Source organism: Corvus brachyrhynchos, unplaced genomic scaffold (assembly GCF_000691975.1).
Source record: "Corvus brachyrhynchos isolate BGI_N302 unplaced genomic scaffold, ASM69197v1 scaffold62, whole genome shotgun sequence".
Lineage (NCBI taxonomy): Eukaryota > Metazoa > Chordata > Aves > Passeriformes > Corvidae > Corvus > Corvus brachyrhynchos.
This window is the reverse complement of record NW_008236629.1, coordinates 4,388,110-4,411,071: the sequence shown is the minus strand read 5'-3', so window position 1 is coordinate 4,411,071 and position 22,962 is coordinate 4,388,110. Positions and strand designations below refer to the sequence as shown.

The 22,962-nt window shown below is 37.8% G+C and overlaps 1 protein-coding gene across 1 annotated transcript in view; it reads left to right on the top strand.

Annotated features, from left to right (window-relative positions):
• LOC103624961 (mucin-5AC) overlaps positions 1-22,962 on the top strand; it is a 50,204-nt gene that overhangs the window by 22,635 nt on the left and 4,607 nt on the right. Inside the window, exons 2-24 of the mRNA XM_017726574.1 lie at positions 5,659-5,721; positions 6,609-6,674; positions 7,081-7,342; positions 7,749-7,863; positions 8,475-8,565; positions 9,457-9,566; positions 9,787-10,003; positions 10,934-11,059; positions 11,530-11,647; positions 12,469-12,607; positions 13,638-13,748; positions 14,950-15,019; positions 15,456-15,593; positions 15,679-15,843; positions 16,363-16,457; positions 17,219-17,345; positions 18,104-18,359; positions 19,938-19,990; positions 20,360-20,460; positions 21,272-21,423; positions 21,853-21,991; positions 22,077-22,190; positions 22,718-22,897. Coding sequence (XP_017582063.1) covers positions 5,659-5,721; positions 6,609-6,674; positions 7,081-7,342; positions 7,749-7,863; positions 8,475-8,565; positions 9,457-9,566; positions 9,787-10,003; positions 10,934-11,059; positions 11,530-11,647; positions 12,469-12,607; positions 13,638-13,748; positions 14,950-15,019; positions 15,456-15,593; positions 15,679-15,843; positions 16,363-16,457; positions 17,219-17,345; positions 18,104-18,359; positions 19,938-19,990; positions 20,360-20,460; positions 21,272-21,423; positions 21,853-21,991; positions 22,077-22,190; positions 22,718-22,897 — 3,008 coding nt within the window. The remainder of the gene's footprint in view (positions 1-5,658; positions 5,722-6,608; positions 6,675-7,080; positions 7,343-7,748; positions 7,864-8,474; positions 8,566-9,456; positions 9,567-9,786; positions 10,004-10,933; positions 11,060-11,529; positions 11,648-12,468; positions 12,608-13,637; positions 13,749-14,949; positions 15,020-15,455; positions 15,594-15,678; positions 15,844-16,362; positions 16,458-17,218; positions 17,346-18,103; positions 18,360-19,937; positions 19,991-20,359; positions 20,461-21,271; positions 21,424-21,852; positions 21,992-22,076; positions 22,191-22,717; positions 22,898-22,962) is intronic.

Genomic DNA, 22,962 nt, shown 5'->3' with positions numbered 1-22,962 from the left:
GGAAAACAAGAAACTCTCTCCAAATGTTTCAAAGTAGCACAAGAAGATCCTGACTTTCTGTTATGCCCCTCATACAAGGAGGGGTGTAACTGAGGAGTGAAGCAACCTCTGCTCCTTCTAACCATCACAAACAGCCTGTTGTTAAAGGTATATGCATGTTGGCTGCTGAAAACCAGGTTTGTTGGGTGGCTCGTCTAATTGTTTAAGTGAGACTAGAGTATATTTGTTTAATGCAGCTAACTCGTCACGTAAACAAGAAATCATTTGCCTTCTCTGTGTACAGTTGAATTTATATTCAATATGAGTACTGACACAGAATAAAACAATGTTCTATGGGCAGGAAATGCAGTATTTTCTTTTCTCCTGGTTTGCTGAAGCATAAAGATACAGATCTAGAGTGTGTAAACAGCTTACTACTGATTAGGAAGATGTAACTTCATTAAACATCCTGGACATTTTGACAGAGAACATGTTTCATGCTATAGCAGGCCAAAATGTTGACTTAAGTACCCCAATATTGCCATAGCAAGGTTCCATCGATTTCAATCCAGAAATCAAATCCAGATAACACTCCTTAAAGAAACTATTTCAAATTTATTTTATAACACTAAATGCGTGAGGATCTCATCTCTTTAGAGCTAAACAAAAGTGGAAATAGGGGCTGAACTGGAAAAATAATGAAAGAAAATGACACCATTCAGTTCAGTAACACCTGAATGGAATATTGTATTATACTCTCCTACTCTTTTACGGAAATATTTTAAAATGTATAATTGCAGGGTAGGACTTTGGTAAGAACCCAAGGGACTTAGGTTATGGCTGTGATCCCATTTTACAATTAGAACACCTTCCCGAATTGGTATCCTTCCCCTACTTCAGCAGAAATTATAAACACAAGCAGAGACTGCTGAACTGAATCTTACAGACACATAGAATGTAAAACTGTCCTGTTTTACCCAAAGAAAGTCCTTTCTGCCTCTCCACACATTGTAGTTTTTGTGGGCTTTTTGCTCCTTACTCCTGAGGTTCCCCCACCCCGATTATATCTCCCAGGTCCCTCTGGCTAAATCCCCCACTAGAGCAACAGCTTTCATTCCATTTTTTATGATGGAGATTTTTTTAATCCATCAGCTACCTGCACTCCGGTAAACTGTGAGGAGGCTAAAGCTGAGGGTGAGCTGAGGGAAAATGATGTATATACCAAGTGCTGGACTGGGAATTGGTTTTGCCAAACCTAGCAGTTTTAAAAGAATGGTTTCACTAACATTGAATAGTTTTGTCCATCTTTTACTATATTAAAGTAAGATCTATTGACCTAGGAAATAGACAGAAATCTGCCCAGAGCAACTCATCCTACCTACCTCCAGTGTCAAGCTAAAAAAGATAAAGTGACAAGAAGTAGCAATACTGTCTGTGCTTATTGTAGTATGCATTTGTTCCTGCTTTTGAAATTATTATCCAGTAAAACTGCAAAAAAGCCAATGTTCAGAGGAAAAAAGGTCTGTTAAACCTTTACTGGCAAGCCTTATACACTTGATTCATTGCCTGTTTCTCTAACTTGTAGTTCTCATAACTCTGTGGATGTGAATGGAATTAAACAGGAATGATTCTGAAACAATGTCATAATGATCACAGACTATAATCAATCTTTATAGTCCTAGAAAGCTGGTATAAGACTGGCTGGCTGGCTGAAATTACTCCTGATATTTTCTATGAGAAGACCTGCCTGGCATTAATTACAGTACAGAAAAACTTAGAACAGTAACTTGCAAGCCATCTGCATAACTGTAAAGCAACACCAAATTAAATTTGTTCCAGGACCTGTTATTTGTGGAGGAGGAGTTGCGTTTTCTTTGCAATCATGTTACGTTTCTTTACTAGATTGAACCTTAAAATGTACATACGTAAATGTATTTACTCCTCCCAAAATGCAAATACCATTGGGCAGTTTCTGAGGAAGGAAGAGCATCCTCTGTTTACCTGTTCATTAGCTAAAATCCCCCAAACCTCACCTTTCTATGCTCTCTGAATCAATCTGGGATTGAAGCCAAAGTCACCGACTATATAAGAGCGACAAAGCACATATGAACTATGGTCCTGATCAAGTTTAGACCCAACATCCTTGTGCCAAACTCCACTCAAGATGGGGTTTGGCAGGGGGCTATGGCTACCAGAATGGGCTTTCCTGTTAGCAGTTTGCTGTGTCCATCAAATAGGTAAGAAGTTTTTTATTGGGAAAAGAAAAAATACTCTGTTTAGACCTAGTAATGTATTTTAAACAATTATACTAATTGATTCATATAAGAGGTGGTTGACAAGATTTCTTTATATATTTTCATGGAATATTAAGTGTCTGTCTATTAACTGGACAGTTTTAATTTAATATTGCCTCAAATTTCCGTATGTTACTACATAAGGAAAGTAGCCATGAAGATCAAATCCAAAAGAACTCTTATTCATGTCTTAAAATGTCAGTTTCTCAGTATTGCTTATGCCTTAAAAAAGCATTTTATTCCTGTTGCATTTTGTATTAGAATTCATTATGAATGTTATGGTTATTATGAAATCTAAACCACTACATTTTCCAGTTGCTAGATCAGACCACTGGTCAATCTTTTTCAGTATTTCGTCACCTACCAGGGGCTAATTCCTGATTCCTCAACATTTCTTGCAACTTCTTTTGCAAAAGGAACAGGGAGGGAATATTCGTATGGCAAGGATTTTCAGTAACTAATTGTGCAGCATTTATAATACCCTAAGCAAAATATTTATATAAGTTACAGATATTGAGTATGAACAGGACAGGGAGATTTGTGTGACACTACAATGCATTATTTTGGATGGGGTTTTTTCACCTGTCAATATTATATCCATCAGGGCTGGTCTTGGCAGTTTTTATTAGTATAAGTAACCCTGTTAAGTTGATGGAACTAATCAAACTGGAACTACTTGCAGGAGTACCAGCTTGATAAGTCAGTCTCATTCATGTACAGTAATTTCTGGCCTGTCAGCTAACATTTTAAAATCTGCAGATTGCCTAGGTAAATTTATCTTGCATATCATTTTCAAAACATTGAGAAGTGCAAACATAATTTTAGGCTGCTTTATAGTTTGTGAAATAAACACTAAAACACTGGCCAGTTGATCTATATTGTACTTGAAAACACAACAGTCTTGTAGAATATAAACTTATGCCCAGAGTTACGCAATGTTGGTCAGAAGCGCTTTCAGCCATTCATGGAACAAGAAAGTTATTTCTCCTGTGCAGTGCTAATCTGATAAACTGTTTTGAAAAATGAGTGGTAATTAGTCATCAAACACCTCTTTATTTGAATCACACCCTGTGGAAAATATTTTCTATATCTAGACTAAAGAATATTGGTCCTATCCCATGCCATCTCCACAAACATTGTGTGCCTGCCTTTATATTTCATGTCAAATATTAACTTTTATAGACTGATGACAACAATAATTACCAGCTGGATATGGACTTTGCAGAATACAACCAAATATTCTTAATAATTTAATTAGTTTCCAAATTATCAAATACTACATTATCTTACAACTGAGAGATACTTATTTTTATAATTGTAAACAACGTGGCATTGTGTAATTGCTAAACAAACCAATGCAGGTAGAATTTCCTTGGGAATGATGTATTTGCTAAGTAAACAGAAGCTCCTGCTGTTTCCTTGAGAAAAATTAACAGAACAAAATACATGTATAGATCTATTTTGCTCTGCTACCAAGGTTCCCACACTAGAATAAACAAACCTTCTATGATTCTGTGCCTGCTGAGATTCCTATGGATGTGAAAGCAAAGTTCAGCCTATTATGTAGAGTTAAAGAGGCATTTCTCTAACCTGATCAGTATCAATTTTTTTCACCAATTATATTTTCATCAATTATAATCAGTATAAATTATAATGACGTGAATACCTTTATTTCATGTTATTATCTATGGTGCTCAAAGATGAGAAGGATATGGAAAATGGTTAAACTCTGTCCCACATCACTTCTTTGCACATCACTAGCAGTCAAGCACAAAGTTAAATGGGAAAAGAATTAAAACCTTAGAGCTGAAAGAAACTGCAGACACTGCAGCAACTTCTACCCATGGTGGGGCTGCCCAGAACCCTCTCCTCCAAAGCCAGTCTCTTGGGGTCCTCTTTGGGATAGGGGACTTGAATTCTTTAGCTCTGGGATCAAGTAATAAATCTGCTTACATGGTGTACAGCCAGACGTTATATTTAAAAAATATATATTTTTAAAAAAGGTGCTCCTAATCCAATTATTTTAAAGGCAAAGACAGTTGTTCAGCTTTCATGAAGGTACACGGGCTGAGGTTCTTCAGTGGAGAAAATGCTCAGCAGGGAATGTAAGCACCAAAGGGGGCTGGGGCTTATGGCACATCCCTGACTTCAGCATTTCCCCCTCTTCCACCAATACGGCTCTCAGTTCAGTGAGTTGGGTCTTACGGATCCAGTTCTGACTTGGTGAACTCTTCTCACCTATTGTATAAGGAAAAAGGGGCCTAACTTAGGGTAAGCTCCATAGGCAGTTCTGCTTCGACTGAGAAATTCTCTAGATGCCTACAGTGCTCATTCACATAATCCAGATAAGGATACTAGTAATTTCATCACTTAAATCCTGTGAGGATTTAGACTTGGCAGGTTATACGTACATATTAGTCAATGTGTTACAAGCACAGTTACCACATCCTAACTGGATTCAGTCCTTCACAAAATAAAGTTGTAGCCCTTCAACTTTTACAGGAAGTGCCTGACATATTTACTTATAAAATCCAAGACCTTAAAATGTCAGCCCAGGAGATCAGGGTCAGTCTTTTTCTAGGAATCAAAGCATTCAGGAGAGTATTTGTTGTCTCTCAAAAGTCTTTGCTTCAGGTGTTTCAGTAAGAACCCTTGCTCAAATAGACTTACAGTATGCTTAAGGTTTTCTGCTGAGAAGATGTAAGTTTGAACCATCTCTGAGTGAGTAGATGTGTAGAACAGTGAACCTGGTTCATCTGGTTACTTCTGGGTTACTGCTCAGGCTATGGCCCTTGTACTGTCCCTCAGAGGTACCTTTTGTATCCAGTGGTAAAGCAAATCTAGATCCCTTATTGAGGCTCCCCATCTGCTGCCTGAGAAAAGGCACTATGCTTAGACACTAAAGAAACTGCCATAAATATCTGCAGCCATTGTTGGATCAACCTTGAAGTGCCTTGATTCTTTTAACCACTTCCATGCCTTTTGTTATAACGTAGCTTCTACACAACAATTTTAATAAATGACTTGCCTGCATTTTGTGAATTCCTCCTGCATTTTTTCACATATTAGTGGGATCTAGTGCAGCAGTGAAGTAAGGGCTGTTATCCAGTCTTTAGAATTTCTTGCAGTGAATTTTGAGAGAAACAAAGAAAGCAGATATACGTATGTTATTTGGATTACAAACTTCATGTATTTGTAATAGAACGTCTCTTTCTAGAATTACATTTTAGCTTTGTTGGGGAGCCTGTTTCATTTTCTCTGATATGTCAAAGGACTCCCCCCTTTGTTTTACAGACACGTATCTGGGTCCTTTGATCTGGGTGCTTTGCTTTATAAGTTCAGATACAGGATACTACTCTTAATGCTTTTCACATTTTTCTCACAGGAGGTCAGATTGGAATCCAAATAGGAAGTCAGTTCTCTGGGGGTCTTCTACAGAAACAAAATGGTACATTTGTTTATACTGTATTTTTGTATTTATTTGCTACATCTATACTGAACAATAAAAATGCCTTAACAAACTCCTTCTTAGCATATTGTCAGTAGTGTCAGGTAAAAAGAAATGTGTATTAACAAGCATCTCTCTCTAAGAATAGTAATACATTTACTAGACACCAGTTACTAAGTACACACAGAGTATGGTTATATTTATATAATAATAGTTAACTAAGAAAACAGATGTGTTTGTAGAGGCTGTATGCATATGTGCATGAACATGTATATATAAAACCAAAGTGGTGTTTGGTTCCTTTTAAAAGAGGAAGTGAGACCACTTTGGCCTGCTGTGAAATCAGTGGCTGATGTTGGGAAATCAAGATTACAATCCATCCTCACTGACTTTTACCATGTAATGATTTGTATCCGTCCTGTACAACCAATTCGTGGCCACTTTGAAGGGGTTTCAGCCCCTTAAGAGAAAAATATGAAACAGAGAAAAGATGATAATTAAGTTTTTTATTCCCTCCTTAGAAAGAGGAGGTGTAATGAGAAAGTAACTATGCTTTTGTACCAGTAAGAGGCTAATTTAGTACAGCTTAGCCCTTTGTATTGTTCAGTGTCTCTGAAGAATTCCAATATCCTAATGAAACACAGTTTCATAAAAAGGTCAAAATTAAAATGTAAAAAATTCAGATCATCACAGCTGAAAGTAATTTATTATGACTTAACTATCCAGAGTTCAAATTTTAGTATGCACTTCTAACCAGTGCAAAATAAAACAGGCTTAACATTGTTTCCTTGAATCTGGCATATTAACACACTAGTCCTTCCTGGGTCTATCCTAGCTGCAAATTTTGGTGTTATTATACTAGTTTTTGATTTGTTATTTTTTTCTAGCTTCTTTCAGAATTCCAGCTAACTTGAACATCATCCCACCACTGCTGACAAATCTAGCAATAACACGTAAGTAAAGGAAATGAAATGTGTTCAGTAAGTGTTCAGTTTAAGGGGATATAGACAGAAGACTTTAATACAATTGGGGAAAGACACTGGTAAAGGAAGTCATGGATAATTCAGAGGAGAAACAGGGTGATTAAGAAATAAACACGTTGTCTTAGCTGAAATGAAGGTGACTAATTAAGCTCTAGCTGAACATAACTTTAACCATTTATAGCGGTATATGAGTAACAGATAAAAGATGAATGATGAATGAATACACAGCTATATCATGGTTAGACAGAAAACAACAAACGGAGGTAGGCAGGCAAAATACATTCAGTGAGAAAATAAAGCTTTGGATGAGTTAATTCTCCCCATGCGAATGCTGGGGATTTTAAGTCATTCTTTAACAGCCAGTTTTAATTCACAGCTTCCAATCCTGCTCACAATGGCCGTGTGTGCAGCACATGGGGCAACTTCCACTTTAAGACCTTTGATGGAGACATATTCACCTTCCCTGGGCTCTGTAATTATGTTTTTGCCTCCCACTGCAACGCTCCCTATGAGGACTTCAACATCCAGATTAGGCGTGAAGTGGTGGAAAACACTCCAACAATCAACCGCATCATGATGAAACTCGAAGGTGTCGTGGTGGAACTAACAAAGGATGCTGTCATGATCGATGGCAATAGGTAAGTTCATTCATGACACTTCTTTGGTATCCACAGACTTTTTTTCCAAACTTGCCAAGTACTTTGGTGTGTTTGGGGGGAAACAATTATGTGTTCTTCAATAAATCTGACAATTTTACCAACACAAATAATTAATAAAATGCTATTAAATCCTGTCACAGAAAATCAATCCTTCCCTTAAGGATTGCCTCAAAAATAAAATTTGGATGAAATGTTCTGAGAACTTGCATCCAAATTTAGAGCTGTATTTGATAATGTTGGACCATCTTATTTTGTAATTGCTTCTCTTTCCCAAAAAGGAACTATTTTAAAATCTCTACAGATGTCGGATACCACAAGACTTTCCATTCTTCTTATCAAACATGTGGATCAGAAATTAACTGGCATTTTTTCTGCTTTTTCCCAGAGTTCAACTGCCATATAGTCAATCTGGTATTACAATAGAGAAGAGTAGTATTTATGTGAAAGTTGGCAGCAAAATCGGTGTTGTGTTATTGTGGAATGAAAAGGACAGCATCCTGGTAAGAGCTGCTCCTGAACCCACCTACACCTCCAGAGACCACAGCTAATATTTGATTAGGCCTGTCCCTACCTGTTTAGGGGGCTGCTGCTGCCTTCTTATTTCATACTGTTGAGGAATTCTTTCTTAGAATTAAGAAGGCTTGTATCCAGGTAGCCCTAAAAAAATTTACATGGATTTATACTCAATGGATAGCAAACACTTGCTTAAAACAGGATGAAAAATCACTTTCATTATATCATTATATATTGGTATTGTTATAGGGCACAATTACCCCTTCAAACATATATTTATAGTAGAATTTCAATCTCCTAGGCCTTCATTTCTGCTTTTCTGTGGATTTGCTTTTCTTCCTGAAGAATCAATAGAAAGTGGCTGAGAGCAATATAGATACTACAGTGAAATCTGTGTCAATAGTATCAACAGTTTGGACCATGCAATCAAATCTAAGCTGACTCTTTATCCCTCAAGTTTGAATTAAATTGCTAGATAAAATTCCACAGATCTGATAAAAAATACTAAGACACAGCAGGTGCAAGTGTTTTCTCCAGTCTTGAAAATACTTAAGTATGTTTATACTAATTTCTATCAACTTACTATTCATTATTTTAGCTGGAATTGAATGAGAAATATGCCAATCAAACTTGTGGACTTTGTGGTGACTTCAATGGCTTTCCCATATACAATGAGTTTATTTCAAACAGTAAGTGTTTTAAATTTAAAAAAATGGTTTATGGGGTCTCCAACAGGCTCTGACATCATCAGCATTCCTCTTTCCCATCCTGTTAAATGGTTTACACCTAAGATATGATTCAATCCCTTTTTAAAAATGTGTACTGTAGAGATCAGACTGTAATTTAATACTTTGAATTAATAATATATTTCATACCAATATTTAAAAATTTAATAACAATATTTAATAATATTTAGTACTATACTAAATATAGTACTGGTGCTAACAACTGAGTGCATATCTCTTGTATGCCATTGTTGTACACCATGCTGGCATAACTAATCGGGTAACTCCATAAAAATGAGCAGATTTCCACTAATAAGATAAATAAATATAAAAATACATTAAATAAAACAAAAGGTAATTATATTTTCTAGACAGTGCATTCCTTGTTTCATTTTTTTCTCAAAATCAGTAAATCCACCTTTCCTTGCTGGTTTGCATAACCTTTGTAAGATCTTATCTTTTAACTATTCCAAGCTTGAGCATTTTCCTAAACCTTGTTTTACAGCAGTCTCCATTGTCCAGATCCCTGTTTAGATTTTTTTCGTCTGCCCTGTACTGGCTCAGTTAAATCTAGAAAGAATTCGTTATTTTTCTGGCAAAAACCTTAGTGTGCATCTAGATGTAATAGGCTGAGAATAGTTTTCCAATCTTTACTTTTTCCCGGGTGCTGTACAAAGTAAATTGAGGCTGTGATGTAGTGCTTCCTTTGGAAGGGGTGATGACCACATTCAAAGGCTTAAGGGAGCTAACTGCCTTGGCCAGTTTTCACCCAAATTCTTGAGAGAAAAAAAAGATAACAAGCAGTTGCTTTGAACAAAAGCCTCCAACCTTCATTATTAAACTTCTTTTCTATAGATATTAAGATGACAGCTTTGCAGTTTGGGAATATGCACAAAATGGATGGGCCAACAGAACGCTGTGAAGACACCACTTCTATCCCAACATATAACTGCACTGATAATCTTGTAAGGATCTTTTGATTATCCTTTTGTTTTTCTTTCAAGTTTATCTGTTTCCTTCTACAACTTCATACAGGTCAACAGAAGAAGCCCTCAGGCAATAACAACTTCAAGAGGGCTGTAAGACTGTTACATAATAATTACACAAAATAACAATACCAACTCTCCCTCCACCCCTCAAACTTCTTTCTGTTTACTGGGACTTGTTTTTTTTTTTTCTCCAAAGGATGACATATGCCAGAAAACATTGACCAGCTCTGCATTTGCAGAGTGTAATGACCTAGTTGATGTTAAAGATTACATTAAGGCTTGCCAAAATGACTTGTGCAGCTCTGCAGAATCTAAAAACAGCTCATGCATCTGTGACACCTTTGCTGAGTACTCCCGGCAGTGTGCTCATGCTGGTGGGCAGCCCCTGGACTGGAGAACCTCAAAACTTTGCCGTGAGTATCACTGGAGATAGCCTTACTTTATGCTCAGTAACTAACAAACAACAAGCTCTCAAATAACACTGAGGATGCAGGAAGAGTTACAGGCTGTTCAAGATTGAATTCTTTAGAAAATTCTGATGTATAAGTTTCAGCATGAAGACTTCAGCAAAAGAGCTAAGGATTTTAATGCAAACTGAATTAAACGCTACCAAAACACTTACATGGATACTTTAACGAGAGTCAAAGTGCAATTTAATGAACTAGTAGAGTGAAGGAAGCAAATAAAAGGGAAACAAGAAGGAATGAGACATACAGACACACTTACTTGTACTCATGTTTCCTCGTGGTGGCTACAGCATTTGTTGTTCTCAATTAACTGATTGGATCTTCACAGGTGTATGGCTGGTTAATCACCTATTTATCTCCTCTTGCTTGATACTGATGAGTTTGCATTGATTTAAACATATACTTAATTATGGTGGATAGCTGTTGATACTGTCACCAGCATTTTGCTCCAAAACAAAAGTCCATGATGAACTATTTGTCCTTCTGATGGTATCTCAAAATGCAAATATACTAAAGCTTAGGAATTTAAGTCTTACATTTCACTAGCAGTACAACTGTTCATGGGGAAGGGAGCCTTCAGTAGAAACACAGACCGTGCTGGCTTTCTGGGGTCATTACCTTGCTGTCCCCAGAAATCCAGTCATTAGCAAGTTCAGCGCCAGAGTTATGGAATTCACATCTCAACTGTAAAATAGGGAACTGGTAATTAAACTTGCAAATTTTGAGAGCCAGGCGTCGGTTTCCAGTTTGGTGTGTTGGTTTTTTGGTTTTTTTTAATCTAGCTGAAAAACTTAAATGGATACAAATATTTACATGTATAGTGAACTAGAAATACTTCTGACTGAAAAACAAAAAACCTCTTCCTTTAAATTTCAGCCAAGGAGTGTCCTTACAAGATGCAGTACCAGGAGTGCAACTCCCCCTGCGCTGATACATGCAGGAATCCTGAACGATCTCTGTTTTGTGAAGAACACTGTATTGATGGCTGTTTCTGCCCCCCAGGCAAGTTCTTAAGTACTTGCATCTCTGATCTCAAAGAACAAGAGCTTACCTGTAGGATTTGGGTAGATTCCATGGGATTTAAGCCTCATATAGTTGTATTTTTCACAGCTGCAAGTGACAAGGATTTGTCATGTGTCAGCTGAGAAAAGGTGTCTGAGTTAATTGCCAATACATGTGCAATATTCAGAAAGCAGGAAAAAAGAACAGCAAACAGATCTTTCAACCAGCCACCTGTGCTACAACAGGTCCCTCTTTCAGAGCAGGTGGAATTTAAGCATACAAAGGTTGAATGCTTCACTCAGCAGACTGACTTAGTTCTGCTGTCCTCAGCATTGGTATGTCCACTCACAACTGCAGGTCTCTTACTAAGAAGATATTTAGGATTTGTAACAAATAAAATGGTGTACAACAAACGCCACTTTAATTTATCAAGGTTTTGTCTTTCTTTTTTTTTTTTTTTTTTAATCTAGGGACTGTATTTGATGACATCAACAATTCTGGCTGCATTCCCCAGCAGGAGTGCTCCTGTATTTACAATGGCAAAACCTATGCTACAGGAGCTTCTTTTTCAGAGCCATGCCAGACCTGGTAACCTTTGTTACTTTTCTAACTCATTATTTCCTCTCATATATTTAATTGGTTTAACAGTTTATTATATGCAATTGCATCACTGGTAATTGATATGTGTATTTAACTGACCACTACAGTTCCAAAGCACCCCTAAAGAACACTATTTGTTTTATTTAGCAACAGCCATAACTAGCTTTGCTCTCTATCTCATGGTGATCAAAGCAAGGATTTACGATGTTTAGATTTCTCACCAGTCCATTAAAATGCTTCTTCTTTGTTTATTTTGTTCAAACATTTGGAATTCTCTAAGGGGAATGAAGTTGTAGTTGTTAATGTATTTGTAAATATTTATTTCCTCTGGAGAAAGCAAGGGATGACACAATACAAGCTCACAATTATTAATCCTGTACCTGTGCTCTACCACATCAGCTTTGAAAATAGACACAGTCTGCATCAGGAGCAGTTTTTTATATTAATGTATAATATATTAATTATACATTTGTATTCAAAGAAAAACAAACCAGAAGGTATTGTCATTGTGCTTTATGTTAGCTGAAAAAACCCAAATGATTTTTTATCCAAAATCTGTTTTGAAGAGTTCACCTGTCCAAAGAAGGAAAACAATTAAATAAGCAAGGATAATGGTTACCAGAGTCATTGCTTTCAATGCATTGCATCACAAGTTCGCCACGTTTTGGAAAATCTTAAGCCTGGATTCTCTGTATCTCAAACCACAGCTTGAAGGGAAAAGCAATAGCAAAGCAGCTGCATCTAACAGCACTGAACGTCCTCTTATTCTGGACCACTGTGACTGAATTCACTTAACTTTATCCTTCCAGTACCTGTAACGGAGGCCAGTGGAGTTGCCAAGACAAGTCATGCCCAGGAACATGCTCTGTAGTGGGAGGTTCCCACATTTCCACATATGATAAGAAGCATTACGATCACCATGGAGACTGCACTTACGTCCTCTCTAAGGTGGGACTCAGAAGATACTTCTAGGTCATAAAGCCTTATACATTTATAGAAAGGAAACATGATCTCAACCAACACTTAAAAAACTTAGGACTTCTGATATACAGACATTAAATTCCCTGCCACTTAGCCAGATATTTGCTACGCTACCATTCCAATGACAGTCACCAGTTAATTATTAGGATGTCATGCAACCGTGTGTGGTGCTCACTGGAAAATTTCCAGTTCCGTGAGAGAGCGATTGAAGAGCACTGTCTTTTTAAAGAATTTGCTTAGTGTGCAACCTTCAGTACAACTAATCCAGCTTTCTTACTGGGCTGCGTAATTTTTGCCTCGTTACTCTATTATATGGTATTTGGCCAAATGGTACAACTCTAAAAATTACACTAACTGTTCTTAAAAAAAAAAGATTATAAAGCAGACTTTTTTTTTCATTTCTGTGGAGTTCAAATATAGAAAATCACTTAAAGTTAACTGATATATTTCAGCTTTTAAACATTTTTAAACATTTAAAAATAACTCAGAAAAATTGGAAATTAATTATAATTAAAATATTTAGTCACAGACATGTGTAAGTGAAACATTTTGATCTTTTAGGGGCTTTTTCTGTTTGTTGTTTTTTTCCTTTTTCCCCCATCTGCACAATTCAGTAAAAGGAAAAAAAAGATTCACCTGAAATATGTCTTATCTGAAATTTTTGTCTGGCATTGATACTAGCTACAGAAAGATGAGAGTTAGAGTAGAATTGAATCAAACATTAGAAGTCATCATGAATAAAAACACCAAATATGAATATCAATCTCCATCTTGATATCCATATGGATACAATCAATAAAATCCAGATTCTACATTTCTTGCTCCTAATAATTAAACAGGGAAAAACTGAATCTTCAGCCAAAGAAGGTCTGTAATTTGCTAGAGTCTGTATCTTCTCCAGAAAAAGAAATACGTTTTCAGAATTGAGAGAAAATGTTATAGGGAAAACTTCTTTAATTAATCTTCTGTGAAATAACTTGACTTTGGTTTTTTTCAGGACTGTAAAGATGAAAAATTTACCATCCTGGTAGAACTACTCAAGTGTGGCCTAACTGACACTGAGACCTGCTTAAAGTCAGTGACCCTCAATATGAATAAAGGACAAACTGTAAGAATGCAAAATAAGCACAATAAAAATATGGGGAGAAAAGAAGCTAGGGCTTAATCAGTCAGGGAGATTCATTTCTTTGTCAGGTTTTCAGCATATGTGATGAGTACATGATATTTTTAATCAACTGAAAAGAAGTGGATTTCGTTATGAAAATCAGATCAGCCATAAATTTGGCTTTGTGGAATTTCATTAAGAAGCATATTGTACTCACAAAGCAGAAAAAAGCTATTTTCTCTGCCAATTAGATGGAAAAAACCCATGAGCTTCAAGGTTAGTAATTACAATTACAACAGTTAGGGATGTAATTAATCACTAAAATGTGTTCAAAGAAAACAAGATGATGTAATCTCCTCAAAAGCCAAGAAAGTCCCTTCAAAAGTAAATTTTTCTGGCAGGGAAAATTAGTAAAGTATACAAAGTAGAAATAAGGGGGAGGTGAAATCACAAAGATCTACCCTTTTTATTGAATATCTGTTTAATTAATATCACTGGAGTCCTCCTCATTACTACTCTTTGGACTATAGCTGTTCTTCACACATGGTTGGCATCCCAGAAGGCCAGCCTGGGCTACATCCAAAGCAGTGTGGCCAGCAGGGTGAGGAAGGGGATTCCTCCCCTCTACTCTGCTCTGGGAAGACCCCCCTGGAGTGCTGCATCCAGCTCTGGGGTCCCCAGCATAAGAAGAACATGGACTTTTGCAAACAGGTCCAGAGGCAGCCACAAAGACAAACACAGGGCTGGAGCACCTCTCCTATCAGGAAAGGCTGGGAAAGTTGGGGTTGTTCAGCCTGGAGAAGGGAAAGCTCTGGAGAGACCTTAGAGAAGCCTTTCCCTTCCTAAAATGGACCTACAAGAAAGCTGGAGAGGGACTTTTACCAGGGTACAAAGTCGTAGGACAAGGGGGAATGGCTTCAAACTGAAAGGCCAGGTTTAGATTAGCTATAAGGAAGAAATTCTTTACTTTGAGGGTGGTGAGGCACTGGAACAGGTTGCCCAGAGAGTGTGGATGCCCCATTTCTGGGAGTGTTCAAGGTCAGGCTGGATGGGACCCTAAGCAACCTGGTCTAGTGAAAGGTGTCCCTGCCCATGGCAGGGAGGGGGGTTGGGGGGGTTGGAACTGGATGATCTTCAAAAATCCCTCCCAACCCAAACCATTCTGTGATTCACAGAGTTGCCTTTTGTTCCTCTTCCTTATCAGATCGTCAAGGTCAAACCTGATGGTGGTGTGTTTGTGAACTCCATCTACACCCAGCTGCCCATGTCAGCAGGTAGTTTTTTTCTCTAATAGTGAATGACACAAGTGCTTTTGAAGTAAAGTGGGATGTTTGGTGTCATAGAGAAATGGGAGACAGGACAAGCAAAGGCAAGAGTTCAAACAGTAGCAAACAGCATTTACAGTCTCCTGATTTGATTACTCTCAGCTTTACTTCCTTCTCACTGCACAAAACTGAAGGCAGAAGACATCTCTTTACATCTTTTACCTCTTTTTTTGTTACTACCCCTATGCTCACACTTGCTTAGAAAGAAATTTGATTTTTGTTCTCTGCTTCAATAACTAAGGATTCCATGCAATATCTCTGACCTCCAGATCTTTATTTCACCTCTGAATTTGCAAAAACTGTCATGGAAATTGAAAAAGAACAGTATTGTGTTTTCAGCATTTGGCCTTTTTCAGAAAGTGACCATTTTGTTTCTCATGTGTAGCTAATGTCACCATGTTCAGACCTTCATCATTCTTCATGATCATGGACACAAGCTTTGGTGTCCAGGTTGAAGTGCAATTCACACCCATGATGCAAGTGTTTGTGCGCCTGGATGCTTCTTTCAAAAACCAGACTTGTGGTGAGTGAATGAAATATAAGGACACCTTGATCAATGTCTTTTTTTGTAGTAAGAGCAGCATAAAATTTTCACTGCTCTTCAACAGGTCTCTGTGGAAATTTCAATAACATCCAAACTGATGACTTCAAGGTTATAAGTGGAATAATTGAAGGAACAGCATCAGCATTTGCTAATACATGGAAAACTCAGGCTTCGTGCCCTAATATCCAGCAGAGTTTTGAGAATCCTTGTGCACTCAGCATTGATAATGGTGAGTGCTTCTTAGAATTTCTTCTGGTTTGGTTTTTTTCTTTTTGCTCATCCCTAAGGAAAACATGTCTGCTGGAAAGCAAAGATAAAAAAATAAAGACTTACATATTTGGTAAAAACATACATCTGAAATCAGAAACAAATATTCAAAATGAAAGCACTGGAGATAAGTAACAATGTAAAAAAAGAGTGACAGAAGCATAAGTGAAGCCCACTGCAAGGTCACTGAAAATAGAGTAGATGTCCAAGCTGACAACTTTATGTCAGAGAAGTGGATTGCAGGAGCATCTTTGGAAACCTTTTATTCATCCCCTTCAGCAAGTCCACTTCTTTGGTTTTAGGAACCTCGACCTTTTGAACCAGGACCCAGCTGAGTGAAAAGAAAAAAAAAAAAAAAAGACAGGAGAAGAAGAGATTTAATGGAATATCAGAACTGTCTTCATAGGCCAGGGCAGCATGGGTTTGTGACTTAGGAAATGCGAAGAGTAATGTGCATTTGTATGGTTTCTTCTTTTCACAGAAAAATACGCTCAGCATTGGTGTGGACTACTCACTGACAGCACAGGACCTTTTGCTGCTTGTCACTATGCAGTGAATCCCAATGTTTACCACACGGTACTTTGTCAGACTGTTTTTCCCTTCGGAAACAATAGAAATAGGAACTGTTCCAGACATGGCTTACACAATGCCTGTATCCTCACTGCTGTACTGCAGTACTTCCTTCTTTCAACATGTGTTTCTTTTTGTGTTGTAACATTACTTTATTTCAGTTGTCAGTCTTGGCTTCAAGACCCTGACTTGTTTGCAGATGAAAAGGCAGCTATTTACTCTCGGATGGTTTTACACATAAGGCAGATAGTGTATGTAAAGGCATGTCAAACGCTTGTTTGAATATCAGTCAACTGTCACGTTATCAGCCTGGCATCTCACTAATAACCACTTGGAACAAAAAGCCCATTACCTAATCACCATCATTCTGCTATCAACGTGTTGCAAATCATTCTTCTCAGTAGGAGTCACCCAGGTATTGACCCTGGTGATGTGTCCAGATTGCACATTGTGAATAGAGCTACTGTGCAGCATATCCACTAATATGGTTCAGAGGACCAAGAAGCTGTGAAACGTATAACAGACTTTAAGACCACTATTTCCTAATTATAACTGCAGATATGGACTGAGTTTTCATTACCTGCATTTTCCCCTGCCAGGAACCTTAGACAAAGACTAGACAGTGATAACACTCTGTTACTATTGTCTATGAGCGAGCATATCTGAAGAAGGATTAAGGAATAAGACTGGAAAGATAATGTTCATTGGTTTTTTTAAGACTGACAATATTACCAGTGCTGAGACCTTATTTTTCTCTCCATTCTTAGAACTGCATGTTTGACACATGTAACTGTGAAAATAGTGAAGACTGTCTGTGTGCATCCCTGTCTTCCTATGTGAGAGCTTGTGCTGAAAAAGGAATCCAGCTGCAGGGATGGAGGGCTGATGTCTGTTGTAAGTACTCTCCACTATCCCATTTCCTAAGAACACACGTCATTAAAAATTGCTGATCAGAGATTATTTTCTACTAATTTCTAGACAAATCAGTAAGTGATGAGGAAGGGATTTTGTTAAGTGCACTCCTGGAAGTAATTCTCTGCTGTCCCTTTAGAATCAATCCATTGCTGGCAAAAGTGAATATGAATAAATGGAAGATGTGGCTTCATTAGGAAAGGGACTGTTGTTACGAAAGTGCCTCCACCTGTTTCTGTGCAACTTTGAGTTTCACTACAGTTTTACAAGCATCACAAATTATTGCAGAGATAATGTGATGTTTCAGAATAACAATACTAATAATACCAACCAGAACACTTGCAAATTAAATGTCTTTGAATCTGCATTCTGGGTTCTGCTCACCCAGTATGTCTGTTTTCAGCATACCAGATGATATTCAGGGAGACACCTTGTCTCGTTCTTCAAGAACTTTAAACCTCTTCTTGGCAATGAGTGGCAGCACCAAATGGAGGTTTCCTTCTGAACTTCCATTTGAAAAAAATCTTTTCTTCTTTGCATGCGTCCTTTACTCCACGTGTACAGTAGCTTTTCAGGCCAAATTCTGAAAGTATTCAGAACTACATTTACATGAAAGTTGCAACATAAGCAGAGGTCTACAGTATTGTTTACATGTTATTTTTACTGTCTGTGATTTTTCTTTTTTCACATGAGAATTTACCATCTGGAATTAACAATCTATTTCATTTTCCTCTCTCAAGCAAAATACACCACCTCATGCCCCAAATCCCTGAGCTACAGCTATACCATCTCTTCCTGTCAACCCACCTGCCGGTCTCTGAGTGAGCCTGATGTCACATGCAACATCAAATTTGTCCCAGTTGATGGCTGCACCTGCGTAAATGGAACCTACATGGATGAGAGTGGCAAATGTGTGCCTGCTAATGAATGCCCCTGCTACTATAGAGGATCTCCAATACAATTTGGAGAAGTTGTCCATGAAAATGGGCGTGTATGGTAAGTGAATCTTTTTTAAAACATTCAAAAATGTGTGTTTTCTCATTAAAAACTGGTGTGTTTAAGCTGGTTTCACCCTGAATTTCAATAGAATGCTCTGTCTTCAATTTCTTCAACTTTAGGTTCTTTCAACTTTATTTTCAACTTTTACAAATGGTACATATTCCCCTGAGCTACAGAATGGGGACAGAGAGTGGAATGAAGCCACTACATGGAATGAAAAAGTGATGAAAAGTGAAATGGTTAATGACCTGTTACACCATTTAAATACACACAATTCTGTGGGGCCAGATGGGATCCACCCAAGGACACTGAGGGAGTTGGTGGAAGTGTTCACAGAGCCACTTCCAATCATTTTTCAGCTGTCCTGGATAACCATGGAGGTCCTGGTTAACTGGAGGTCAGCAAATGTGATGCCCATTTACAGTATGGGCCAGAAGAAGGATCTGGTGAACTACAGGCCTGTCAGCCTGACCTTGGTGCCAGGGAAGGACACGGAGCAGATTATCTTGAGTGCCATCACCTGGCATGTACAGGGCAAACAGGGGTTTAGGCCCAGCCAGGATGTGTTTGGGAAAGGCAGTGGCTGCTTAACCAACCTGATCTCCTTCTATGATGAGGTGACCTGCTTAGTGGATGAGGGAAAGGCTGTGGATGTTGTCTACCTGGACTTTTGTAAAGCCTTCAACATTAACGAAGTGATTGTCCCTCTGTACTTGGTCCTGGTGAGGCCACACCTCAAATCCTGTGTTCAGTTTTGGGCCTCTCACTAGAAGAAAGACATTTCGGTTCTGGGGCATGTCCAGACAGGGGCAACAAAGCTGGTCTGGAGCAAAAGTATTATGAGGAGCAGCTGAGGGAGCTGAGTTTTTTTAGCCTGGAGAAAAGGAGGCTCAGGTGAGACCTGCGCACTCTCTAAAACTGCTTAAAGGAAGCTGTAGTGAGGTGTGGGTCGGCCTCTTCTCCCAGGTAACAAGTGACAGGATGCGAGGAAACGGCCTCAAAAGGGAGGTTTAGATTGGATGTTAAGAAAAATTTCTTCCCTAAAATGGTTGTCAAGCACTGGAGCAGGCTGCCCAAGGAAGCAGTTGAGTCACCGTCCCTGCAGGTATTTAAAAGCCATGCAGATATGGCATTTAGGGACATGGTTTACTGGTGGACTTGGCAGTGCTGGACTCAAGGACCTTAAGGGTCTTTTCCAACCTAAAGGTTTCTATGGTTCTGTAGTATTTCTAGATTGATAGAGAAATTGTAGTTAGATGCATTTTTTATTTAATTCCATAATATTTCAAGTATAGATTTATGACAACACCAGCAAGAAGAGATCTTATGAGAATGTAAGTAACAAGCAGTAACATATATGCATTACAACCTATGAATTCTCCTGCTAAGGAATAATGGATATCATATGAAAGCAGCACGTGTTGTGGTATTGAGAGAAATTATTTCCTAAGACTGCAAAGCAGCCTCTTGGAATTCCTTTGAAAATTCTGAAACTTGACAAGGGATAAGTAGCTCTCAACCTCAATATACAGTTTGAGAGGAAAAAAAATAAAATTGTTTTTCCCTCTCTTACAGCACTTGTGTCCAGGGAAGACTGAATTGCATTGGAACACTAAATCCAACTCCAGGTAAAATTAATCTTCCACTTATTTCTTTCTCTTTACCAGGTCTTGCACAAAATAGTTCTTAGAATTAATTCTTCTTAATGGATTTATAATAGAAGTATTTCTCATTTAGTTATAGTGCAACAGTTATCATAAAAGGAGGGAGTGAACTAGATTAATCATAAAACCCCTTTTTACATAAAGACTTTTTAAATAAAATATTTTGTGTGGTTTTTTCTGGGAATTCAGTGCTCTGAAGTGAATCTAATCAGCAGATTGAATAGGGACAACAACCTCTACTAACTGAAATAGGGAATTTCCAAAGAATTTGTAGATGGTTTTAATGGCTACAGCAGTGTAATAAACCCTGTGCCACTTCTTTCCTTCCTCTAGTCTGTGAATCTCCCATGCTCTACTTTGACTGTAAAAACATCACTGCAGGAACAACTGGAGCAGAATGTCAAAAAAGTTGCCAGACTCTGGATATGCAGTGTGTAAGTATGTCATGGCCCAATGAAACGGTGCTTCCAGGTTTTGTCTGTGCTCTTGCTGCTAAAGTAGTTGATCTATCAGTTCTACTCCTAATCTACAACATAGATACCTTATTCTTGTAGCAAAAGGCTAAAATTATGTAATGAAGCATTAACAGTGGGACCCTTGGATCAAGATATAGTAAGTAATATCCAAATTCATTCTCAAGATTAGTGTCTACATTTTCAGCTACTGCAGGTAATGGTAGCTAGTAGTGAAAAATCTAGGGCTCTACCACATATCTGACTTTTGTAGGAGAAAATTACTGGCTAAAAACTGGCTAGGAGAAATGATTCTTTCTTATACCATGCTGCAGTTATGAACTTCTTGCCCATCTGATTATGTTACTCCACATAAGTCCTTGGTAGCCACATGCCATTCCATGAGTAAGTACCATATGAGATAAATAGATTTCAATATAACTCAACCAAACTGAAAAAAATATTACTTGTCTTTCTTTTTAAAAGTCCATTCAGTCACAAATCACCCACTACAAAGTGCAAGATCCTGTGTGTTTTAAATCTCACAGGTTCCAGCAGAACAATCAGGATTGGTACACATGAAACATTTATCTTTAACAGATTTATATTCTATTAAATCTACGGCTAGTAACTTATTTTTTGTTCCGTTATCCTTTAATTACTTCATAGTTCTCTCCTATTTAAGCAAGGCAGCAATAAGACCATATAAGGCACCTTTTAGGAGAATTTAATCTTCTTTTTTCTAATGTGATCATTTCACTCTAAAATTATGTTTTCCTCATATCTTTTCCAGTATAGCTCACAATGTACACCTGGCTGCGTGTGCCCAGATGGGCTTGTGTTAGATGGGAATGGTGGTTGTATTCCTGAAGAGGAATGTCCATGTATTCACAATGAAGCCATGTATCAGCCTGGGGAAAAGATCAACTTTGACTGTAACACCTGGTAAATATATCTGCAGAAGTAGCATTCCTGGTTCCATTGTTTGCCTCTCTAAAGACCTTATGTAGCACGACAGTGAGGAAAGATTTGGACTGCAAATTTAATCAGTTGATGGATCTTCTAGTTTTGGATTACACAGTATGAGCAGATTGCCTTCTGATGTCTGTCAGATGGTCAAAGCACAGAATGGGAGGAAACCTTTAGGACTACAGGGTTCATTAACTATCTTGTTTTGCAGCTAAGGTATTCAGAGTAGCAGAACAGAACTTTGCTTTAATTCTTTACATGAAAAATGTAAAAGACTATTTTAACTCCAGAATGAAAATAGAATTTAGCAAGGATGAACTGCCAAACAAATACTGATTGTTCAGATATGTCTACACAAAAGAATGAGTTGTTTTATTATTAAAATATTTCATTCTCTTTTTCTAGTATATGCAAGAATAGAAAGTGGGAATGTACCAAAGATCAATGTCTGGGCACTTGTGCTGTTTATGGAGATGGTCACTATAATACCTTTGATGACAAAAGGTTCAGCTTCAATGGAAACTGTGAATACACACTAGTCCAGGTACTGACAGCTAGCAATAACAAACGAGGTAATCTTGATTGTGTCTGTAAAAATAATGTATTTTTAAATGTTATTTTCTACCCAGGACCACTGTGGGAAAAGTGGCACAGTCAATGGGACCTTCAGGGTTGTCACTGAAAATATTCCCTGCGGCAACACTGGGACAACTTGCTCAAAATCTATCAAAGTTTTCTTAGAGGTAAGAAGGTTTTGCATATAGACCAGTACTGTTTTGTACTTGCTAAGCCTTAGGAGAAGCCTAGATTTCTATTGCTTCAAAGAAGTTGGAAAATATTTTTAAAAGCAATTCAACTGTTAAATTAGGTTTACACTAGATTCAAATGAAATATATGGTAGACCTTCCTACCTTTCTATGTTTTCCACTTCCCACACTATCGTATACCATCCTTGGGAAAAGTAAAGATCTAAAGGAAAATAGTCTAGCAGAAATTTAGCCTATTGTGTCAGAAGATTCTTTTATTGTATGCAATGTAGTTCCTCCATGACAGTCAAAAGACACTTTTTGACGTACACCATTTAAAATATCTGTTACCACACTTCCAGGAATCTGAGATTTGAACTATATAGCTTTGATTTATTGCATTTTGATTATTTGTTTTCATTATATAAACTATTCATTGTAGTCTCAAAAGCAGAAAAACATGTCTGAGAGCACAGGCTGCAGCTGCTAAACTCATTTCTCCTTACCTTTTCCTCCTGTTTCAGAGCTATGAAATGATCCTTGGTGAAGAGCATGTCAGTGTCGTAAAGAGAGGAGAGAATGATGAGGTGCCATACACAGTCCGCTATATGGGAGTGTACTTGGTAATTGAGACCAAAAGTGGACTGATCCTCATGTGGGACAAGAAAACCAGCATCTTCATCAAGCTCAGCCCCGGTTTCAAGGTGTGCAACTAGCAGTTAAATGGCAATTTACTGTCCAGGTTTGACTGGGTGTGAATCTTGTAGAG